The 25,093-nt window shown below is 37.3% G+C and overlaps 1 protein-coding gene across 1 annotated transcript in view; it reads left to right on the top strand.

Moving 5' to 3' along the window:
- MDFIC (MyoD family inhibitor domain containing) overlaps positions 1 to 23,924 on the top strand; it is an 87,799-nt gene extending 63,875 nt beyond the window's left edge. Inside the window, exon 5 of the mRNA XM_025929312.2 lies at positions 21,186 to 23,924. Coding sequence (XP_025785097.2) covers positions 21,186 to 21,433 — 248 coding nt within the window. The 3' untranslated portion in view covers positions 21,434 to 23,924. The remainder of the gene's footprint in view (positions 1 to 21,185) is intronic.
- The last annotated feature ends 1,169 nt before the right edge of the window (positions 23,925 to 25,093 follow it).

Raw genomic sequence — 25,093 nt, 5'->3', positions numbered from 1 at the left:
TGGTGGCTAAGGTATCAGTATCCTCTACCTGCTTCCCACCAGATTTTAATATGCATGTAGAGTTAGGAACTATTGCTCGGGATGAAGATAAATTTAGGTATTCCAAAAACTGAGTCACTGGACTAGTCCAATATACAGAGGTCAGAAAATGAAGAGGAACTTTAAAAGAAAGAAAAAAGAAGAGGAGGAGGATGAGTAGCCAGTGATGGGGGAGAAGGAACCACTAAAGAGAGACAGCTTGGAAACCAAATGAAGGAAGTGTTTCAGTATGAACGAATGAATGATCATGGGCCAAATGAAACTGAGAAGTCCAAACAGGTGCATGGGAGGTGACCGTTGACATTGTCCTGTGAAGGTCATTGGTGACCTCATACTTTTGGTGTCGTTAGGGGATAAGAGTATGATTAAAGTGGGTTCTGGAGAGAATGAAAAGAGAGGAATTGAAGATTGGAAGTCTAGGATACTGTATTCAAGGAATTTTGCTGAAGGGGGATGTTTTTAGAAATAGGATATATGGGGGGCAATTAGGTGGCTCAGTTGGTTAAGTGTCTGACTTTGGCTCAGGTCATGGTCTCATGGTTCATGAGTTTGAGCCCCGCATTGGGCTCTGTGCTGATAGCTCAGAGCCTGAAGCCCGCTTTGGATTCTGTGTCTCCCTCAATCTGTCCCCCCGCCTGAACCACCACTCACATTCTTTCTCTCTTAAAAGTAAATAAACAAAAAAATATTTAAAAAAATTAAAAAAATGAGATATATTGGTTGATTGTTACTGGTGATGATGCAGGAGAAGGATGTCCTGGAGTGTAGGAGAGAGGGGAGGAGATCCATTACAAAGTGCTCTATCTATATCTTATCCTTCTCAGGTTTTAGACCATTAAAAGCAGCCATGGTTTCAGATGATCTTTATAGGGTCCACTATAGTAGTGCTTATAGTAGGAGACACTTTCTATTTCTTTAGCTGGATATCTTTCAAATAACCAGTAGGATTTGGCATAGGTTTACTGTTTTGGAAACCATCCATTTAAGAAAATACTTTATCATTTGGCATGCTGTTAATTATGATAAAAGTTTCCATTCGTTTTAGAAGGATTTCAAAAAATTATTTCATAGTTACAATAATAGCACTAGACACTGCGTAATAACTACAATTCTCAAAGGAGGAAGTTTTTGGGAAAAGATACAGAATGTGCAGGATGTTTTGAATCTTCTGACAAAAACTGGCTGATGACTCATGAGTCTCTTGTAGTTTATGAAGTATACACAGGGAAAATAGTATCAAAGTATTATTCATTGAATATAATTTTTATCTTCAAATATTTGAGATGACCACTCACAGTAAAACTTGCTCTCTGCTGGTCACAATAAATCAAAATTATTTGTTTTGTGTCTCACTTTAACCTAAAATTTACCGCCATAGCTACAGTATTTACCTTGTTAAAAAAAAATTAGTTCAATTTCTGAGGTTTGAAGGATAAAAATCTTTAAATGAGCTAATGACTTGAGGAAAATACTGATGTGTAATCCATACCTTAACTTGTGTCCAAATGCCAGATGGTCTGCCCACTGACAATCTGGAAGAAAGAAGAAATTCAAAGTTTTAAGCCTAACTGGGTTATGTTCATGCTACTTTGACTTCAACTAAAACCATTTTTGATAATGCTATATTCTGTATTTTTTGTCTTGGCACCTTAATAAATTTCCTGGTGTTTTTTTTTGTTTGTTTGTTTGTTTTTGTTTTTGTTTTTTGCCCTATGTTTTTCTATGTTCTTTCCTTCCTTTGTGTGCCCCACTGTCATCTCTGTATGCTCGAAAGATCAATTGTTTTACTGGTTAAATAGACACTAAAATATTTAAGAATAGAGAATTGCAATACTGGGGGGAAACCCATTTGGCACTGTTTGGATTAGGCCTTCAAGCTGAGTTTGGGCTCCTTTGGTTTGTAACTCCAAAGTATACTTTGTGTAGTCCATCTGTCTCTCGCCCACTGCCCCTCCATCACTCCATCCCTTCGTTTTTCTCTTTTTCTTATTTCTCTCCCTCCTGACTCAGACATTTTGCATGATTTAATTGAACTTATTGCAATTTACAGGAACCCAAATGACAGTGATTCATGACATTTTCAATGTTTTTATATTAGTGTCCAATGGTTTTATTTTTAGCTTTTGTGTTTGTGAGTATGGGTATGAGAATTTTGAACAATGGTTATCTTCTTCTAGATTGAATTAGATTCTCATGGTATTTGAGTTGATTTCTTTCAGAATACATAGTTGCTCACTGTTTGGAGTTAGGCAGGGTCATTTGAGAATGTAATTTAAAAAAAGTAACATAGAAATGTGTACAGTTCATCTTAGAACTCTTCACTAATTTTAATACTAATACATAGTGTTAAATTAGTGTAGTTTTTGAGGACTTTTTCAAATTAATTTGTATAACTCTCAGATAGAGGGGAACTCAAGGTACAAATTTGCCTTATTTCTGAAAATTTCTCACAAGGTAAAATATTTTCTTAAAAGAAGGCTTAGGTTGAATATACTTAAATGAATAAATATACTTAAGTGAAGCTCTTTGAAAGATTCACTTACGATCCACCAGTTCAGGGGTCTTAGTTTCGGGAGGGGTCCATGACTTTGAGAGGGAAAAAAAAATCAATTTCATTAGTTTCTGTACTTGAAATTTAGCATTTCTCTCAGTTACAAATGGAAACAATAAACTTTAGTAGCATTAGTAGTACTTGTAACTTTTGTCATTGATCTTTTCCTTTATTATTAATTTTATTTTAGAGAGAGCATGCATGTGAGTAGGGGAGGGGCAGAGAGAGAGAATCTTAAGCAGGCTCCCCTCTTGGCTTGGCCTGATTCGGGGCTCAATCTCATGATCGACTGTGAGATTGTGACCTGAGTTGAAATCAAGAGTCAGACACTCAACTGACTGAGCCACCAGGCACCCCAATCACTGTTATTTTCATATCCTATTACCATTGCTGCAGAAATCGTGAAATAATTGTTTATGCTAATCACTACTTTAAAATTATAGCAGTTACAAGGTCAGTGGATCTTGTCATTGATGTGTTAGAAAAAGCACATACTTACTTTTATTCTACCTCAACTTTTAATATTGTAACTATTTCAACATAATTGGTTTCCTTTGAAATCGTTTTTATTTGACACGTTTGAAACTATTATTTTATGTCAGTGGCAGACACACAAAAAACAAGAATACCTGCTCTATCCTGCTTTGCTGCATCCTAAGCATTCTTTGTAGTATAATTTCCTTTGCAACCTTACATATCTGTGTGCAATTTTGATAATACAGAGAACACAGATTTTTTAACAGCTTTTTCTTGCTCGCATGAAATTGAAATAAGCATAAAAGACATACCCAAATTTCCACGTCAAAAAACAATATTAAATAATAAATTCCCAAGAAACTGTTGTTCTCACGTTTACATCTTCATGCATACTTTTGTAAAAAAATTTATTTTTTACCCACGTCATACTCAGCAATATCAGGCTATAGAGGAATGGAGAAAATTATTTCCGTGGTTTTGCATGCCACAGTTTGGGTAATCTTAATTTAACTGTCCATAAATAAATACGAGACAAAACAGAGGAAATGTATCAAAAGTCAACAACCTGGTGAAAACTTTGTTTCCAGGCTCTCGGGCAAATCTTGCAAAGGGATTTGAATTGACCTGTAACATAGCGTGGCGTCACGGCCCTCTTCCCGGCACTGGACCTTGGTAGTTGGTACTTACTTTGCGTCTGCCTGGCTGAAGGCAAAATGGAAGGTGGTAGGTAGAGGAGGCAATTAGAAGAAGAAAAGTGAATAATTATAAAACAGTTTACTCAGGGAAATTAATTGTATTCCTTATGTTGAAAGGGAAATATTCATACACATAAATAATAGTGGTCTCCTCAAAGATTGAGACATCCAGGATTTGGGGGGAAATGTGAAGATAATTGAAAGAAAAGAGCAAAATGGATGAATATACTAGTTTTCCACAGACATATTAAACCTGCCTAAATTTCCACTCTGAATTCTCTTGGGAAATCAGACTGGAAGAACTGGACCTCTTGGGGAATAATATCCCCATAACATAACATAATTTAAAGTTGACACTAGAAGCTGAAGTTTATTTTTATTTTTTTTTTCTAATAATTGTGCTCAGTGAGGGATGCAGAAATTGCATCTTGGAACGACAGAAGAGTAGTTATTTTAGAAAGAACTTTTCAACATCTGTGGTAGATATCTCCTGGAAAATGTGTTCTGTAGAGTGACAGGAGAAGATGAAGTAAAACCAAAAGTAATCTTCGCCTGAGGCCATACAAATGAATTTCATGATGTCAACAGGTATTTAAGGATCTGCCAGGTGCCCAGGCCTGTGTACTGGATTCTATAGAGCTGTCCCATGTTATTTTCTAATCTAGTGCCTTTGAGTATTATTATTTTTTAAAAATTACACTTTTAGTCAGAAATAACTCTGAATATGCTGGCTCTTGAACTCCACTTGACCCTTATTATATGTACCTGGCCTCCCGGATGTTGTCTTCCTTATTGATATTTGGATCCCTTGATGAATCTCCCGACTCGAGACCCTGTCCTTCAGGCATGCCTGCCCTTCAGAACCAAAACCTAGACCCCTTTTCTTTTTCAACTTCTGTCTGTACCAAGACGCTGAGCACTACTGAGGAAACCTTGACCTCCATAAAAATCACCATCAAGACCGATGTATGGTCTCAGATCTCAACTGGATTTTCAGAATCCCTCAGCAAACCTTCTGTGTGTCCCTGACTCATTCAACAAATCATTATCAAGCTTGCTCTGGGGCAGGCACCCTTTAGGGGACGAGGACATTGCAATGAACTACGCAGATAAGCAGACCTGCCCTCTCCATTTTCCACAATGGCTATTATATTTTGTTGCCATTCTCATTACATGAAGCTCTCTGAAACTTTCTCTCCCTCTCCATGGGGAGAAGAGGCTTTCCCTGTACAGATTTCTTGAAAGGTATCTGCATTTGCGGTCTCTACTTCCTCATTTTTCAATTACCCCTCCTCCCACTGCTATTCACTTTCATCCCTATCACATCACTGAAATTTCTCTGGCTAAGCATACTATTTGACACAATCTCCTTGAAATATTTTACTCTCTTGCTTCCACGGCACCTCCCTTTCTTGGAGTTTCTTTGCCCTTGTTAAGTCCCCAGTTTGCCCTGCCCACCCCCTCTTCCTCAGTCCTTTTCTCAAATGCTGTTTGTCCCCTTCCGTCTCTTCTCCTTTTGCTCAGGACATTCTCCCTGGGCAGCTTAATAATTGTATTTGCCGTAAGCATTTCAGCGACTCTGGCTCCCTAGCCCAGACCTGACCCTTAAGCTCTTAGGCCAGTGTCTCCAACCACCTCTTGGACAACTCCATCTGAGTTTCTTCAGAACTATCCTATGATGCTTTCAGAGTATCTTTAACTAAACTATTTGTCTATGTTTCTTGCTTAGCGAATGGCTCCAGAATCCAGGGAGTCATACTTGACTATTCTGTTCCCATCATTGCCTCATCCAGTGTCTTAGCAACTCGTGCTGATCTGACCACTTCCATTATAGTCCTCAATAATACAGTGTCAGGGGGGTCAGGTAGGTATATATTATCACTTATGCTGCTCTTGCCTCCTCCTTTCTGAAATGGAAAATTGAAGGCTTTCTCCTTGGTTTTCCCTGCCCCAACAACACTGAGCCACTTGGATCTCTAAAACTATCATATTCTTGCCTGTGTGCCTTTACATTTCCTCCTCACTACCTGGAACCACCTTGGCTTTCTCTTCACCTAACACATGTCATCTGACCACCTGTTGAATATGTGTTGACGCTAAGTTGGTTGAGACCCAGGAGCATCTGTGAACTTGCCACTGTACTTCGAATATCGTGTTAAGCCAAGTAATGGCTGTGTTCAAAGCCAAGAAAAGACCCTGAGCTATGCTTTCATAGAAACTTAGTGCCTGGAAAGAACCTGGAGATTATTTTGTTCTTTACTGTAAGAAGTTAGACACTGAAATCGTTTGCTCAAGGTCACTTAGCCACTTAGTGACAGAGTCAAGACTAGGAAATAGGTTTTCCAGATCCTGATAAATGGGATACAATACTTGGCTGTCTGTGCCACTCACGAAGATGGCAGAGTGATCATAAATTGTAACGTTTTTGTGCCCCCCGAAATGTCATTTCCCTGTTGCTAGAAGCCTCACCAAAACCAAACAGAGAGACAACCACCACGGACACTTGGGGCATCTGTTTCAGTAATTCTGGCATTTGCTGGCTGGAATTGCCACAGTAGGTAATGAGCTGTGACTCAGGGAAACCGCCATTGGGGGGTGGCCCTGATGAAGTGCACAGCTAAGTAAAAGTGTTTTTATTTTTTTTACCTTCTTTTCTACAATTTAAAGTAATATAACAAGGCTCCAAAATTTTTCTTATATGAGAAGACCAGGTTTGTCAGTTTTAGAGTACTTGCAAACGACATGTTCATAGATTTTCTTGGCTGTGGAATTGTTTGTACACTAAATTAAGGTGGAGGTATTTATACCTTATAATTTCAGTGTCATGCTGTCCTGTTCATCGGAGGCTTAAAAAAACAAACAAAAAAAAATGGTATTAATAGAGAACATGGGCGGAGAGGGAGGGATATGGAAAGAGTAACAATGCCATCACTGATTCACAAATTAATTCCATAAATAACAGGATTTACCTCCTGTGCACTCCTTTGAAATACGCTTTGGTGTCTCATTTCGCTCGGCTTGTTCCTCTTCATCTTGCCTGGAGTGTCTGTCAGACTGCTGTGCCTCTTTGGTTGGGGCCTGGCTCTTGTACCACGACTGGGGTGCACAGCCTGGGCCTTCTCAAGGCAAGGCTGCTCTTGCCTGTGTGAGGCCTGTCCCCCCTGCTGGAGATGCGGTCCCTGCCTTTATAGGAGCTTACAGGAACAGTCACCACCAGGGCCTCTCAGCCTTTTTCCGTGGTACAGGTGCAAGTGCCTGGAGAATTATTGTTCCAGATCCCAGCCCTTCGAAGACGGTCAGCTTCCTCTCCTTGTGTTTGTTAATTCCCACACTGTCTTAAAGACCTCATGACGCAAGTGACCTAGCCAATTCTGGGGGCCCTGGAAGAGTCTAGTAGCATCTGATAATAGGGAGTTCTTGTTCAAGATGGCACAGTAGGATCCTGAACTCACCTCCTCCCACAAACACCCCAAATCTACAGCTACATATGGAATAATTTCTTCTGAAAAGAATCTGAAAACTAGCTAAGTGAATCCTTCACATATGGCGGAGAAAAAAAAAAAAAAAAAAAAAAAAAAAAACAACCACATCTAAAGCAAGCAGGAGAGGCTGAGATTAAAGCTCACACCGGCACAAGGACAGGATGGAACTCAAAACCTAGAGCCTCTCCCTGAAGAGCAAAGAGTTTGAACCCCACATTCAGCACCCTGATTTTTAAGACTGTATCTGATAGAAAAACCCCCAAACATCTAGCTTTGTAAACCAGTGCAGCTTATATCCCGAAGACCCAAAAGACTGTGTCGAACCGGGAAGTGGCTAGTAATGGGCTTGTGCGTGCGGACCCACAAGCCCTGGGCCCAGTAGAGAGGCAGCGGATTGAGGGGTGCCCAGACCTTAGGTCAAGCAGATACTCTTTAAAATAAAGTGTCAGTGTGAGGGGCAAGCACCTAACTTAACACACATCTAGGAAATCGCCAGGATACTCAGATCTGAAGCTGGCAGGCTCTATCTCAGGGAGGTTGTTCTGACTAACTCACTGTAATCTGGGTTCACCTTGGAAGGTGAACACTAGCTTTGTCCTGCAGAATGCCAGTATCTCTGGGAGAAGATGAGCTTATACACATCTGGTGCCCAGGGACACCGTTCGATCGCCTAGCTGTGGTGGATAGCAGGGCCTGCGTTCCTGGGTCGCACAGACTAACACAGGAGAGACTGCTCTTGGCCAGCTGCCACTCCAGAGGCACTGCACAGATAGCAGACTGAGACATACCCCCAGCCTCTGCAAGAGAGTCCTATTTGCTTAACATGACCTTTGGCTTTGGGCAGGCTTCAGGTTGGGCACATATGTAGGGGCCTACTTGTATGCACTTCCAGACAAACGGCCTGTGAGTGCCGTCTTTAAGCTCTCCCTTTGCCTTGCTCCAGATAACCAGTATCCCCCCAAAAGAAACTTGTATACCCAGCTAGTACCCTGATTTTTGTGACTGCTGCCAGTGGACACCTCTAGATCGCCCGGCCTTGGAAACCAGTGGGATTTATAGTTTTAGTGCCACAAGATTATATATGTTTGCATACTTTACAAGCCACTGCTGCAGGGGAGGGGGGGAAGGGGGAGGGGGGTCATTTTCCAAATAGCCTTAATCTAGGTGCTGATTTATCTAATCAGAAGGTGGCTGTTTTATCTAATGCACAGAAGCCAACACAGAGAGTCAATAAAAGTGAATACAGAGAAGAATATGTTTAAAAAGAAAGAAGATAAACCCTAAGAAAAAGTTCTTAATTAAATGGAGATAAGTGGTTTACCTGCCAAAGAGTTCAAAATAATGGTTTCAAAGATGTTCACCAAACTTGGGAGATGAATGAGTGAACACAGAACACAGAGATATAAGACATTACCAGATGGAAGTCACACAGCTCAAGAATACAAAACCAAACTGAAAAATATACTGGAAGAATTCAACAGCAAACTATGAAGCAGAAGAAAAGATCAGGGAGTTTCAAAACAGGGCAGCAGAGCTCACCTCATCAGTGCATAGAAAAAAGGAATGGAAAAGTTAAGATAGCTTAAGAGAGTTATGTGACAACACTGAGTGGGCCAACAGTGACATTAAAGGGATCACAGAGAAGAAAGGGGCAGAAAAATTATTTCAAGAAGTAGTGGCTGAGAATTTCCCTAACATCTTGAAGAAAACAGGTACCCCGATACGGAAGCTGAGAGATTGCCAAATAAGATGAACTCAAGGAGACTCACACCAAGACACATCATACTTAATATGTCGAAAGTTAAGAAGAAGGAGGTAATCTTAAAAGCAGCAAAAGAAAAGTATATGTATAAGGGAACCCCTATAGACCATCCTCAGATTTTTTCAGCAGAAACTTTGCCAGAGAGAAAGGAGTGGCATCATTTATTTCAAGTGCTGAAAGAAAAAAACTTGTAACCAAGAACACTCTCCAGCAAAGTTGTCATTCTGGATTTCAGGAAAGAATTTTCTAGACAGATAAAAGCTAAGCCTGGTTTACAGTAAATGTTAAAGGAACTTCTTTAAGCTGAAGAAAAAGGGCACTAATTACTAACAGGAAAACATGAAAGTATAAATCTCAGTGGTAAACGTAAATGTAAAGTTCAAAATAATCTAATGTAAACATGGCAGATCACTTGTAAAGCTAGTATGAGGGTTAAAAGACAAAAGTAGTAAAACTCACTATAACCACAATAAGTAGTTAAGATAAAAAGATGTAAAATGTGACATCAAAAAAGAGGGGGAAAGTAAAAATGTAGAGCTTTAGAATGCATTAATGCTTAAGTTATAAACTTAAAATAGGCTGTTGGATATGTCATTATATGTAAGCCTCTCAATAACCACAAAGCAAAAACCTGTAGTAGACACACAAAATATGAAAAACATGAAGAATATCTAAGAATAATCTAAGCATAACCACCACAGAAAATCATCAAGTTACAAAGGAAAAGACCAAGTGAGAGAAAGAAACAGAACTACAAAACAGACTAAAAAAAAACAAAAACAAAAACAAAAAACAATTAACAAATGGCAGGGGCAGCTAGGTGGCTAAGTAAATAAATAAATTGTAAAAACATGGCAGTAAGTACATACCTATCAATAATTATTTTAAATATAAATGGACTAAATTCTTCAATTAAAAGAATGGTGGTATGAAAACACAAGACTCATCGGTATGCTGACTACAAAAGACTCACTTCAGATGTAAAGTTACATAGACTTAAAAGTGAAGAGATGGATAAAGATTTTCCATGCAAATTGAATCCAAAAGAAAGATGGAGTAACTATATATATCAGACAAAACAGACTTTAAAACAAGGACTGTAAAAAGAGATAAGATAATCATATGATGATAAAAAAGGTAGTCCAACAAAAGAATATAGCATATGTAAATATTTAAGCACCCACACAGGAACACCTAATATATAAAACAAATATTTATAGACCCAAGTGGAGAAATAACAATAATAGTACAGGCTTTTAATACCTCTTTCATCAATAGATAGATCATTCAGACACAAAATCAATAAGGAAACATTGTCCTTAAGCAGCTCATTAGACCAGACAGACTCAGCAGATATACACAGAGCATTACACACAAAAGTAACAAGAGTATACATTCTTTACAAGTACCCATAGAATATTCTTCATGATAGAGCCTATTAGGCCCCAGAATAATTCTAAATGAGTTCAAGAAGATTGAAATCATATTAAGCAACTTTTCAAACCACAGTGGTATGAAATTAGAAATCATTTACAAGAAAAATGGAAAATTCACAAATATATGGAAATTAAATAACATTCTGCCGTACAGCCAGTGGATCAAAGGAGAAATTAAAAAATACCCCAAGACAATGAAAATAGAAGTACAACACAGCAATACTAATGGATGCAGCAAAAATAGTTTTACAAGGGAAGTTCATAATGATAAATGTCTACCTCAAGAAATAAAAATTCAAACAGTGTAACTTTACACCTCAAAGCATTAGAAAAACAAATGAAGAACAAAGTTGATAGAAGAAAGAAATAACAAAGATCAAGTGGAAGTAAATGAAATAGAGGTTACAAAAAACAATAGAAATGACCAATGAAAGCAAGAGCTAGTTCTTTGAAAAGATATGCAAAATTGATGAACCTTTAAATTCACCAAAAAAACCCTCAAAAAATCCTCTTTAATAGATGAAACAGGAGACACTACAACTGATATCATAGAAATACAAAAGATTGTAAGAGACTACTATGAACAATTACATGCCAACAAATTTGACCATCTAGAAGAAATGGATAAATTCTCAGAAACATAAATTTACCAGGTTTTTATTATTACTGTAACTAATAAACCTATTTATTTTATCACAATAAAATAGAAAATCTGAATAGACTGATTACTACTAAGGAGATTGAATCAGTAATCAAAGATCTCCCAGCAAACAAAAGTTGGGACCAGATGGGTTCACTGGTGATTTCTACCAAATATTTAAAGAAGTAACACCAATCCTTCTCAAACTCTCCCAAAATAATAGAAGAGGAGGGAATACTTCCAAACTCATTTTTTATATGACTAGCATTACCCTGATACAAAACAACACAAGGATGCCACAAAAAAAGAAAAAAATATTACAAGCCAGTATCGCTGGTAAACATACATGGGAAAATCTTTAACAAAATACTAACAAACAAAATTCAACAGTACAGTTGAAAGATCAGAGATTATGATCAGATAGGATTTACTCCGGAGATGCAAGGACAGTTCAGTTTCTGCAAATCAATGTGTAGACCATGTTAATAAAATGAAGGATAATAAAGTATATACCATTTTAATAAAATGTCATCTATAGGTACATAAAACCTCTGACAAAATTCAAAATAAATTTATGATAAAAAATCTCAACAATTGTGTACAGAGGGTATGTATCTCAACACAGTAAAAGCCATATATGACCAGTCCACAGCTAACATCATACTCAATGGTGAAAAACTTGAAAGTTTTTCCTCTAAGATCAACAATAAAACAAGGATGCCCACTCTCACAACTTTTATTCAACATGGTAAATTCCAACCAGAGCAATTAAGCAGGAAAAAGAAACAGGAGACATACAAATTGGAAAGTAAGAAGTAAAACTATTGCTATTTGCAGATGACACAGATCTGTGTGGAAAACCGTAAAGTCTCCTTCAAAAAACTTAGGCCTAATCAGCACATTGAGTAAAGTTGCAGGATCCAAAATCAGTATGAAAAATCTGTGGCATTTCTATACATTAATAACAAACTATCAGAAAGAGAAATTAAGAAAATGTTATTTAAAAATGCATCAGAGAATAAAATACACAGGAATAAATTTAACCAAGGAGGTAAAAGACTTATACACTGAAAACCTACCAGACATGGTGAAAGAAACCTAAGACAACTTAAATCTGTATGAAAATATTCTGTGCTCATGGATTGGAAGAATATTGTTAAAATGTCCTTACTACCCAAAACAATCTACAGTTTCAATGAAATCCCTATCAAAATGGCAAGGACATTAATAGTAGAAATAATCCTAATGTTTGTTTGGAACTACAAAAGACTCTGAATAGCCAAAGCAATCTTGAGAAAGAACAACAAAGCTGAAGGCATCACACTCTCTGATTTTGGTCTATACTTCAAAACTATGGTAATCAGAACATGATGGTATTGGCATAAAAACAGACACATGGATCAGTGGAACAGAGAGCCCAGAAATAAACCCGTGTATATATGGTCAGTTAATTTTTGACAGCAAGCCAAGAATATGCAATGAGTAGAATTCTCTTCAGTAAATGGTACTGGAAAAACTAGACAGCCGTATGCAAAAGAATGAAACTGGATCACTATTGTGTACCATACACAAGCGTTAACTCCAAATAGATGAAAGACTATAAGATCTGAAACCATAAAATTCCTAGAAGAACACATACTCGGGAAGCTACTCCTTGACTTCTATTTTTGTGCTAAGATTTTAGACTGGACACCAAAAACAAGCCTAAAATAAACAAGTGGGACTACATCAAAATAAAAGGCTTCCGCCCCGCAAAGGAATCCAACAAAACAAAATCATAACCTATCGAATGGGAGAAAATATTTCCAAAGCCTATATAATGAGGAGTTAACATCCAAAATACAGACAGAATTCTTACAATACAAAAGCAAAAAAACCCCAACAATCTGATTAACAATGGGCAGAAGATCTCAATAGATATTTTTCCAAAGATGATATACAAGTGGCCAACAGGTACATGAAAAGGTGCTCAACATCACTCATCGTCAGGGAAATATAAATTAAAACCATAATGAAATACCACCTCGACCTTGTCAGATTGGCTATCAGCAACAAGAAATACCAAGTATTGTTGAGGTTATGGGAAAAAGTGCACTATTGGTGGGAATGTAAATTTGTTTAGCCACAATTGAAAAGAGTATGGAGGTTGCTCAGCAATTAGAAACAGAACCACCATATGAGCTACTAATTCTAGTTCTGGGTATTTATCCAAAAGAAATGAAAAGACTAATTCAGAAAGATATATCCACCCCCATGTTCACTGCAGCATTATTTATGATAGTCAAGATATAGAAACAATGTTTCTCAATGGATGAGTGGGTAAAGAAGATGTGATGGATATATATAGGATATATTTGTGTGTGTGTGTGCGCGCGCGCACACACACACACACACACACACACACACAACTGAACGTTATTCGGCCATAAAAGAAGGAAAGAAATCTTACCTTTCCAACAATATGGATGGACCTTGAGGGCATTAGGCTAAGTGTGTAAGTCAGAAAAAGACAAATACCATATGATCTCAGTCATATGTGGCATCTAAAACCAAAACCATGAGTTTGTAAAGAACAGATTGGTGGTGGCCTGAGGCAGGGGGTGGACATGGTAAAATGAATGAAGGAGTCCAAAAGTCACAAACTTCACTTATAAAATAAATCAGCCATGGGGATGTAATGTACACCATGCTGACTATAGTTAATATATTGCATATCTAACAGTTGCTTAGAGAGTAGATATGAAAAAGCTCTCCTAAGGAAAAAAAATGAGTGGCAGATATTAACTAGACATCGTGGTGATCATTTCACAGTGCAGATACATTGAGTCATTATGTTGTACACCTGAAACTAATAGGTTATATGTTTTTTTTTTTCATTTCAAATGTTTATTTAAATTCTAGTTAACATACAGTGCAATATTGGTTTCAGGAGAATTTAGTCTGTCAATTATACCTCAATAAATATAAATACATAAAAAGCATGTGATACAGTAAGGTGTTATTTTACTGTTCTTATCATCACCACCAGCACCTTTTGCAGGATCACCCTATTAGGTACTATTTGACTTAAACAGATTTCTTTTCATAACAGTACCTTGTGCAGTATTTAGGCATGCACAGATCAGAGGGGAAACTGAAATGGTAATTGTGAAATAGTCACAGTTGTGAAAAATGGGAAAAACATTAAGGTTTGTGGAGACATTCCTTAGATCATTTTTACACAGTCATAAGAACATAAATCCTCTAGTTTTAATGAAAAAGTGTATTTTTTTCCTAGGCATAGATGCCATTGTGACCAATTTTAGGAGACACTGTCAGACATATTCTTTCTAGGAAAATGCTTTTAAGGTCTAAAGTGGATTTGGTTCTCTAAGAGTTATATTCAACTTCTCTATCGAACTTTTTGGATTAGAGATACTCCAACTGGCTGGCTGAATAAAGTCAGCATTGAATAGGTTCAGATAAAGTGTAGTCTTACTGTGTTTATGCCTTCTAACTTCCTGAGAAAATAAATGGATCATTTAAATATGGAAAAAGATGATTATTTTAAGTCTTCTGCTGTAGTCAAACACAAGATTTACTAATTTTTTTCTGGGCAGATTTCTGCTTCACTCCTGCAGATTCTGTCTCTTAAAGTTGCCATTTTGGGTCTCTGTTTTCAAGTGTTTCAACTATGAACTGAGCCTTTTATACAACCTCCTTAGTTTAAAATGGAATGGCCCAATTTTGGTGTAGTAATCAGAGTGAATGAAGTCTATTGGTAGGTAGAGAGGTGTGGCCTCCCTAAAATAAGTATTTTTCTATTATCTTCATAGCTATCACAGTAACAACATTTAATAAGAATTACATGATAAATCCCTTATTGAGTACTTTTTAAGTTTATTTTGAGGGGGGGGGGGAGGGAGGAAGGGAGGAAGGAAGCGAGGAGCAGCAAAGGGGAGAAAGAAAATCCCAAGCAGGCTTTGCACTGCTAGGGCTGAGCCTGATGTGGGGCTCAACCTCACAAACTGTGAGATCATGACCTGAGTGGTAACCAAGATTCAGATGCTTAATCAATAATCTTCACTGTAACCCTCTGAGGACAGTATTGTTATTACCAGCTATCAAATTTGTGATCTTAGTGTTGTAGGGATTCGGTAAGTTAATGTACATGTTATGTGCACCACCTATATTTTTTAGCTTTTCTTTACCCTCTTCTCTTCCCATATTTTAACTGCATGTAATGGCATGTAGACAACAACAGAAAATGTTTTAAACATGTAAAATGCTTTACATAAACATGTCTACTAACTGAGCTTTTAGTCCTCTTCAGATTTCTGTGTACAGCTCCTGAGGTGGAGGGGAAGGTGTTCAGGTGTATATGTTATGTTCCTAGACTTTGTAAGATGCGACTCTTTAGAAGGGACTACTTGACTCAGTCCGACAGTTAAGTAATGACTGACGATTACTGGATCAAATCTCTTAGAGAGTTTGGAATGTTCAATGAATCAACCATGGAGCATGCAGCAGAATAAACGGATAAGAGAAGCAAAAAAATCTGTACCTTCCACCTACTGTAATATAAAATGCAAATGCACCTCTCATAGGTACAGGATGGAATCCAGAATTTGGACATGTGCTAGGAAAATTATCAAGGAGTCCCTTTCTGGGGTGTGGGAGAACGGTGCTCTCTTTTTTTTTTTTTTCCAAAGTTCTTTTGAGTTTGCCGAAAGGAAAGATAATAGTAAAGAGAATTGTTCGGTTTTCCTAAGTGTGGTCTTCTTTGTACTGCAGTGGAAAATATCGCTCTTCTCTTTCCTTTACCTCCTGACCTAACTCCCTTTCTTCCCCACTAGGAAAATGTTGACTGTGTTCTGGCTAAGATGCATGGCCTCACGGGGACAGCAGTGCGCCAGAGAGTTCTGTGTAGGAGGTATGCTTCAGGCCAATTTATGCAGGCAGCGGGTCATTCTAGGGCTGTAGGCCAGAACGCTGTGCGTCCTCTGGCTGGGAGACTCAGAGCTACTTGGAGCTGAGCTACCGTGCTGTATTAGTAAATATCTCCTGCCCCTATGAACACTTGAGGAGCACAACTCCCTGGAGATGTCTGTGTCTCCTCCCTCACAGCTAGCTTTTCACATAGGCCAGATACTAACTTAGCCATCCTGGCTGCAATTCAGGATTACTAACCCCCACTTCTAGCCTGGTTTCTGGTTTTGCCTTGAGAAACAACAGTTGCAGTCAAGCAGTGTCTGGGAAGAAGAATGCCACCAACCAATCAGGCATCCTCTGTACGGGGAGCCCCTTTGGATGCCCCCTTAGTTGTGAGCCTTAGCAGGTCAAGACATGGGAACACCTGAGGGTTCTCTGTAGCTTTGGGTGTGAAGTCAGGTTTGGTCTCCGTGCAGTTATCAAATGACTAATTATGCATAATTGACTGTTCATGTTCTAATCTGCAGTTGCTTTTTGGCATACTGTTAGCCTGTTAACAATGTTAACAAACTTCTGTTTCTCAGTATATAGTTTACTTGTTGGGGACTTGGTTAAGTAAGAAAGTCGTTTCAAGCATTGAAGACATAGGAAACGTTATTCGAGATTAGTCGAGATAAACCACATACAAATCTGGTTTGTGGGTTGTTCTCAGAATTCACTGCTCTGCGCTTCCCAGTACTCTGCTGTTTGGGGTCTTTGTTCCAAGAAATTCAGAGCATCTGTCATACCACATCTTAAAAAAAGAAAACTCAAGAAATGTAATAGACTCATTTATAACAGAGCTGAATGTACTGTGCAGAGAGTTTTCTGATGGCTCTCCCCCCTATTTTCTGAGCATTTGGGGCCACCTATGATTAGGGAAATCAATCTGGGATCATTTCATTATTAAATTAACATGTTCTTAGCAAAATGAGTCTTCGGTGTCGTTTTAAACAGACCAAAGCCCCTTGGGCCAGTCACGGCCATTTCCATAGTCACCTAGGATGCTGTTGAAGTAGGTTTCTGTTGTTGCCTTCAAGGCCTGGGGCAGCCAGATGTTTTCCAGCTAGACCAGCTGCAGGGGTTTAACACTGATGACCTTTTATAGGATTCAGATATTTTGTTTGGGTTTGTGTCTGCAGTCATTCATAACAGTTTTGGTTTTCTTAAATCAAATGTTGCACTAAACTTTTCCTTTTATGCTTTCTTGCAAGATACTTGGCTGCTGGTATGTGCCTTTGTGTTCCTCAATTTACAGTAGCTGTCAGTCTTGTGCTGAGTTCCTCTCTCACTAGCACATTGAATTGTGCAATTCTCGCTTGGCCCAGTTTGGGACAGGCATCCTTCCCAGAACCTAGTTGGCTTCTCAGAGGTTAAATGCTTTTGGCAAAAACTGCAAGTATGACTGAATAAAACCATAAAAATGAAAAGCCTCAAGAACAGGGGGGAGAAATTATTTCTGACTGTGAACTATCATCGATGCAGACAACTCTTCTTTTTCAAAGTGTCTCTATTGAAGTCTTCTTAGTTTGCTAATTCTTAGAATCTTCTCTTTGCTTCAGATAAAACCAACATTGTAATGCCTCTTATGATTCTTGATTCCCCTGGGGGTGGTGGGGGTGACAAGGGAAGAAACTCTATCAGCTATTTTGTCTCAGTTTAACCTTTTCATTGCCCCAGTCACAAACTGCTCTTTCTAGAACCCAACGAAAAGAAATGTTTTGGGCAAGGAATAAAAATCAGATTATGAAATTGATTTGATCGGATCTAGGGATCCTTTTGTTTCTTTTGTTGTTTTCATACCTCAGAAGTTCTTGTCAAGTACAGGTAAGGACTGTGTTTGTGGTACACGCCCCTGTAAATGCACCATATTTAACATCACTTTAATCTCTAAGGTGCAGTTTGGTTTGTGGCTTTTTTCAAGGTGCCCTTTAATAGATTGGTTTTTCAGAGTAGCTCAAAATGGTTTTCTAGTGAATTATGTAGGACCTATGTTCTAAGAGGATGTCTTTTTTTATTTTTATTTTTATTTTTTTAGTTTTAGTATTTACCTAAAGAATTGATTCTTTTAAAACCTGTGTCATTACCATGTTGTACCAGAATCCCTACATAATCTGTTCACTGCTTTTGTTCCTGTAATTGTGGACTTTAATGTTTACGTTTTACATGTACAGATTTGTGTCTTTTGAGACCTGCTCTCTTGGCTGCCCACCTTCTGATGTCTGTCTCCACAGTATTACTGGCAGTGTATCAGTTCTCCAGCTCATAAACTTTGCTCTTAGTTGTTGAAGGTTAACCTCTACTATCAACTCTTCATTCAAGGTGAAATTCAGAATCATCTTTAGAAAGGAAAGGGACATGAATCAAGGCTAAAAACAGATCAAGACAAATCAGGAAGGTGGGGGTTTATAACTGATCTTCCCCCAAGGAAGATGAACCAAGCGGTCCACCCCTGCGGTCAACACAGCATGCTGGATTAGAGCAGGGCCTTTCCCTGCGAACCCTGTGGTTCTCACCCCGACTCTGTTCCTTACAGCCTGTATGACTCTGGGCAAATGTTCTCACTTTTCTCTACGTCTATATTGGTAAAACATGGATAATACCAGGGCTGCCTCTTGAGAGTATTATTAAAATTAAGTGAAGTAATATTTGGAAAAAGCCTTAAATAGAGATCAGTACAAAGTATCTAAAATAGTTTTTTACAAAATAATCAAAACATTTTCTCTAAGATACCATATTTCTTAATATGAAAATAAATAATTTTCCTTTATTTATGCTAGGCTTCCCATTCTATGAAAGACAACCACTCATACCTATTAGTTACAGAAATCACATTTTGTTGTAGAAGATAGGCTAGAAAGGAGTATTTGATCTATTTACAGCTAAGAACTTTCGTTTTTTTCATTTTGTTTACTAAAAATACAAAGGGGGTTTAACAGACTTAAATTGATCTGTGAATCTTGTTGGCTAAAATAGGAATTGGACAGATCCTATTCTGGGCTTAGGGCTTATTTCTGTATGACAACTGTCATCATCTAAAATCAGGAAGGGATTTTCATTCGCCAACGAATAGAGACATCCTGTGAGTAGCAATGAGCTGTTTAGTCTGGAATTATTCTGAAGGCTGTTGATTTCTTACTCATTACATTCAGTCTCTCCCTCCTGATTGTTGGCTTCTTCTCCCTCTCCCTCTCTTTTTCTCCCTCCCTATCGGCAGGGCTGGCCTCCCCTTCTTTTGAATCACCCATTAAAACTTTTTATTTCATTCTGTTACCAGATCTTGTTAATGCCTCCTTAGCCATATAATCAATCCCATATCTCTAGCTAACAACAAGATTTGATTTGGATTTCTCTTTATTTAACTCTCAAGGTCTGAAAATTCACTCATCTGTCTCTTATTTTACTTTAACCTAAGAAAAACCACATAACCTAAGAAAAGCCATAAGAAAAGCCACCTAAGAAAAGCCACAGTCATTTTTGAGAAAGGATTGGTATCTTGAACCTATGGAGAACTTCTACAAATCAGTAAAAGCACAACTTAATAGAAAAATGAGGGGAAAACATGAACATCCTGAACACGTGTTTCAAAGAAGAGACCGCATGAATGGCCAAACACGAAAAGATGTCCCAACTTACTAGTAAGTAAGTAAATACAAAGTAAAACCACCATGAGATGCCGTTTCGCACTCACCTAATGGGCATATATGAAAGTATGACAGTTCCCAAGATTGGTGAGGATGCAGACAGTGAGCATTCTCAAACTTGGTTTGTGCGAGTAAACTCTGGAGCAATCGCTTTGGACAACCCGTTTGCATATCCCTTGAGCCAGCAGTTCTGCTAGTTATATATCATGTATGTTCTCAGACACTTGCACAAAACCATTCCCAACAGTGATATTTGGAGTAGCAGAAACACTGGAAATGACAAAGATATTCATAAATAGTACAGATAAATAAATTATGGCATATTAAATCGATTGGGATACTCAACACCTGGAAAATAAGTGAACTATAGTGACATGAATCAGTGAGGGGAAATCTGAAACAAAGTGTTGAGCAAAAAAATGCTACTCCCAGGAATTCATAAGGTATCATTTCCCTTCTGATCGGCTATGTAGGGATGTTTACACATTCACTGTTGCAAAAAGTACAATGGTAAGTAAAGGAAAGATTGAGTCAAAACTCAAGACATTGATCATATCTCAGGAGAGGAAAATACAGTTATTAGAAAGAGACTAAAGGAGGCTTCAAAGATATAACCCTCTACTTCTGAGTCTAGGTGGGATGACCATTCTTTCCCCCCTTTAAAATCGATAGATCCATTACAGATAGTTTGATGTATGGTGTAGTTTATGATTAATACATAAGTAATCTAATGATCAGTAATATTCTTAGGGTTTTCATAATACTCAGTTAAAGGTTCTTCAATGTCGAGTTTTGTAGGTTCCTCTTTCAGCTTTGAAATACAAGCTTTCCCCAGCAGAATAGAAAGATAAGGGCAGAAATGTTACGAGTGGTTAAATAGGAGTATTTGTTTGAAGGCATACTGAATAGAACTGGCTTAGTGCCAGTTAAACACTGGTTTCTTAATATCACGATAATCTAGCTCATTAGCTCTTTAGAACATTTCAAGTACCTTATACATCATGATGTACTCAATAATATACTGAATGTATCCTATTGAATTTTTTCCTTCCAATTTTGGAGCAGGTGGGTGGAGCAGTCAAATTTCTATTTCTAAAGGACTTTACTGTCACAGAATTGTTTGAGCCTCTGTTATAGAGAGCAGTAGCATATAGGGACGATGGGTAAGAGACACAGAGAAGCGGAACCTAGGACCAGAACCACGGCACAATGTATGAAAGTGACATGAAACCTAACCTATGAGCACGCAGCAGTATACACAACAATGATCTGGGTTGTTTTTTTTTTTTTTCCCTGAATGCAATACCTACGTCTCAAGATTCCTCCTCGAAAATTTAACTTAAGTTTCTTTGTGAGCTTCCAGCCCCCGGAAAGACTTCTAGGAGTGCCTGTCACTGCGTTCCGGATTCCTTATTTTGATCAATTCTTATTAATTTCGTCCATTGCTGACTTATGTAATTGTGTTCATTCTCTCTTTCATATGTGGTCCCTTCCCAACTGAAAATGAAGATTGCTGTGTCCACTGTATCCTGGCCTGCTTGTTCTGTGAATTCCTGACCCTCTGCAATATTGTCCTGGGCCAAGCTTCGTGTGGCATCTGCACCTCAGAAGCCTGCTGCTGTTGCTGTGGAGATGAAATGGGAGATGACTGTAACTGCCCTTGTGACATGGATTGTGGCATCATGGATGCCTGTTGTGAATCATCAGACTGTTTGGAAATCTGTATGGAATGCTGTGGAATTTGTTTTCCTTCATAGATATTTATCTTCTGTTGTGTTAAAACTGGAGAGTTTTAAGATTTTTCTTTTAAGGGGGCAGAAAAGCCCATGGTAAGATTCTCATGAAGCAAGCCAGTATTTGCACTGTTAACTCATTAAGTAATCTCTGAAAGCCTTCTCTAACCAAATCTACGTGGTTTAATATGTGAAATTTTAACTACTTGTAAACTTCATAGGTTACAATGACTGAGGGACATTTTGACCAAAAAAAAAAAAAAAAAAAAAAAAAAAAAAAAAAGCTAAACGTCTCCTCCTTTTATACACATTTCTATTTCTTTTAACAATTCCTAGGAGCCTCTTGCTCCAAATGTATTATTTCTCTGTGGGCATTTAAACCAGACAGTTTATTTTTGATGTTTATCTCTCCATGGTTCAAAGTAAGCGTTTCTTTCCTTTCAAGTGAACTTTGGGAAACAAACCCACACCGTAGTTGGGCGCCCCGTGCTAATCTCTGTGCTCTGTTCTCACTTTCTCCACTTGTTCAACAGACATTGAGCTCCTCCTGTGTATAATCGCCTGCTCAGATGCAGAGACGGATGCCATTCAACTCTCATCTAGAGGAGTGTACAGTTTAACAGAGCAAAGAGACCTGTACAGTATGAACCATTCCTCAAGGCATGCTGAAGTGAGGATTATGCAAGAGAAAGACTGAAAAGGCCCTAGGAATACACAGAGAACAGCTCTTGTCTACTGGAATATGCACAAGGCCTCAAGGAAAAGATGGTATTTGAAGAGGCCTTTTAGGATGAGTGATCCATCTATGGCTTGAATGAATTAGATTTAGGACCAAGTTTTAGGTGGGGAGCCTGAACTGTGTCTGTCCTGAAGCAGTTGAAAGAAAAATGCCTTAAGTATGTATTTTCTTTAGTTGCAGGAATACAGCTTTTTTTTTTAAGACTATCAAATTTAACTAAAATTACACAATAACTTTTTACACATAATTTAAGTGTGATAAAGTTTTTGGTAAGAACATAATGATTTATTAAAATAGCTCTATTTTATGAAGAACATGGAATGCTTTTGACAAATTGCATTTAAATTAGGTGATTTTTTTAATACTAAAATCCCAGTATTCTGATTTTGATTTATTCAAAATGTTTGTTTTCTTTTTTTAATTTTTTAAGAGCTTTAAGTCTCTTTATAGGGAAGGAAGGTTGTTTGTTTTGCTTCATAACCAATGTTATATTTTATAAACACAGCTCATCTTAAATGTAAACCATTCCTTCCAAAGCAGTGGGAAACTTGACGTCCACTACTATGACCAAATTTCACTATTGCAATTTTGTGTTAAGTTAAACCAACAGGACAGGTTATGAAGATGCTGCAAGAGTAAAGAAATAAGTCAATTATGAGACTAAGTACATAGTAAGACATAGAAATTTCATGTAGCCCAGATGAAAGGGGGAGTACATTTCCATACTATGTGCTTTCCTACTAAATCTGATCTCCCCAAAATTGTAGTTTGGTTTGAGTTAATGTAATTCCTCATAGAAATTCTGAAAGCGCACTTTTGGATTAATAGTTATTTTCAGTTCTTCTAGTTGAAATTCAAACTCATGATAAAAACAAATGCATTTTTTTAGGAAGCCTTTAACAAACCTACCCTTTTCAGAAAGGTTTTAAACCTCAAGCATAGGAATGTCACCTACAGTTTTTCCTTTGAGATAAAACCTAGTTCTACTTCTATCATTACTGAAAGGACTTAAAAAGTCGGCAAACTCCTGAATCCCCTTTTCAGTGCTATGTGCGTGTATACACACACACACAACCTTTAAATTGTCGGGTTTAAATAGAATTCTAGGAAACAGCTGTCTTTCTCTTGTCTCAAGAGTGTCTTTCATTTGTTACATTAAATATAAGAACATCTTTGTACTATTTCATAGTAACCAGAATCTGAATATTTACATATACCCAATGTTAACTTATGCATATATATTAGGATATAAGAATATCATCTGTGTATTGATATGTAAAGCCTTCTAATGACCTAGAATTGTTAAAATGTCACTTTTTATCATGCAAAATTTTTCAACCAAGTGGTTTATCTAATATTTAAGAATATTCTGCCCCATTTGCAATGAAAATATTAGCACTTTTAAAGTAATATTTTTCCTTAACAGAGAACATTAATTGATAGCAGAATTTTATTTTCCTATTTATGTTCACAGGACTTTTCCTCTATTGTCTACTCCAGTCATGCCATAAAGTGTCTTGTATGATTTTTAAAAATGAAAAAAAACAAAAGTAGGAAAATGTGAAAATAGTTTTCAATATATGTTAGAATTTCTGTATGTAAAATGTTTTGTTGAATTACATGGCCATCATGACTAAGTGCTACAGTGTACAGTTATAGATTTGGTCTCTTTTCAAATGTGGAAACTTAACCTGAAATATTTTTAAACTGGACCTGTATTATCCTGAATACATTATTTTGAAATAAAAAAAAAATTCTCTATTGGGCTTTAGCATATTTCCTATCTAATTGTTATACTGATATTTGAATTAATTCAACTATAGTTTAAAACTTGAGACTTTTCTTTGTTACTTCCCTTTCTGAAGCTTTCATATTTCCTTATGTAAATCACATGACTCACGCTCATAAATGAACTATGAAAGATTGAGATCAGTTTATACCACAAATCATAGTTAATACGGTATTTTAAAACATAGTCTTAGGTAAATGGTTTTTATAAGTTGGGAAATAATTCCGAAGTAAGTAAGTGGAAAAAAGGTCATTTTATTTTTAATGTATATACTGATATTACACACACACACAAAATCTATGAAATTGGATATTAGATTTAATGAATTTTACCCAAAAGTTAAATCAGCAGAAGTATTTTCATCTAGGGTTTTTAGTGGTATAATTTTTAAGTAGTAGGAAAGGCTTTATAGTATTTAACCCCCCCCCAATCATTTATTTAGCAGAAGGCTATTTAGGAATATTTAATTTTTATATTCTTCCTCTATTAACTACATCCGTTTTTCTCACCTAAAGTAGTCAGTATTTTTCTGAACAGTTCAAGGAGTAACCAAGGCAACCTTATGTAATAACTTTCCATTCTTTATCCATACAAACTCTATCAGTGCCCTAGATTCTAATGTTATAAATGTCAAAGTCACTGCCTAACATAAATAAGACTGGAGTCCTGAGTCTGTGGCTTGCCTTCTTGCCTTTCAGTTTAAATGCTTAGATTTACCCAACCACCTAAAGAATAAGTTTATTTATTAATGAGATTATTTTTCAAATTATTCAAGACCTTTATGCCCTTTCCAATTACTTGTGATTTGTTGGCCTGTAGGTTTATTACATCTAATCTGACAGGCAGGATGAAATTTTATCAAATACTATAATATCCATTTTTATTTTCCCTTTACACTAATGTAGTGAAGCACACCATTTTTATTTTAAACAGTAGTTAATATATTAATAGAGTTTATTCCACACTTACAATTTATATCTTTTAATCAAGAATTTTTACAAGGGTGTCCCTTTAACCCTTCATCTCCATTTCCCACTATAACCAATACATTTACAAGTGCCTATTTTTAATTTTTTCAATGGTTGATGATTTTTGAGAGACAGAGACAGGGTGTGAGCAAGTGTGGGGCCGAGGAAGAGGGAGACACAGAATCCGA

This window comes from Puma concolor, chromosome A2 (assembly GCF_028749965.1).
Source record: "Puma concolor isolate L17-30 chromosome A2, mPumCon1.1.hap2, whole genome shotgun sequence".
Classification (NCBI taxonomy): Eukaryota; Metazoa; Chordata; class Mammalia; order Carnivora; family Felidae; genus Puma; species Puma concolor.
The sequence above is the reverse complement of the archived record's forward strand: the minus strand, read 5'-3'. Positions and strand labels throughout refer to the sequence as shown.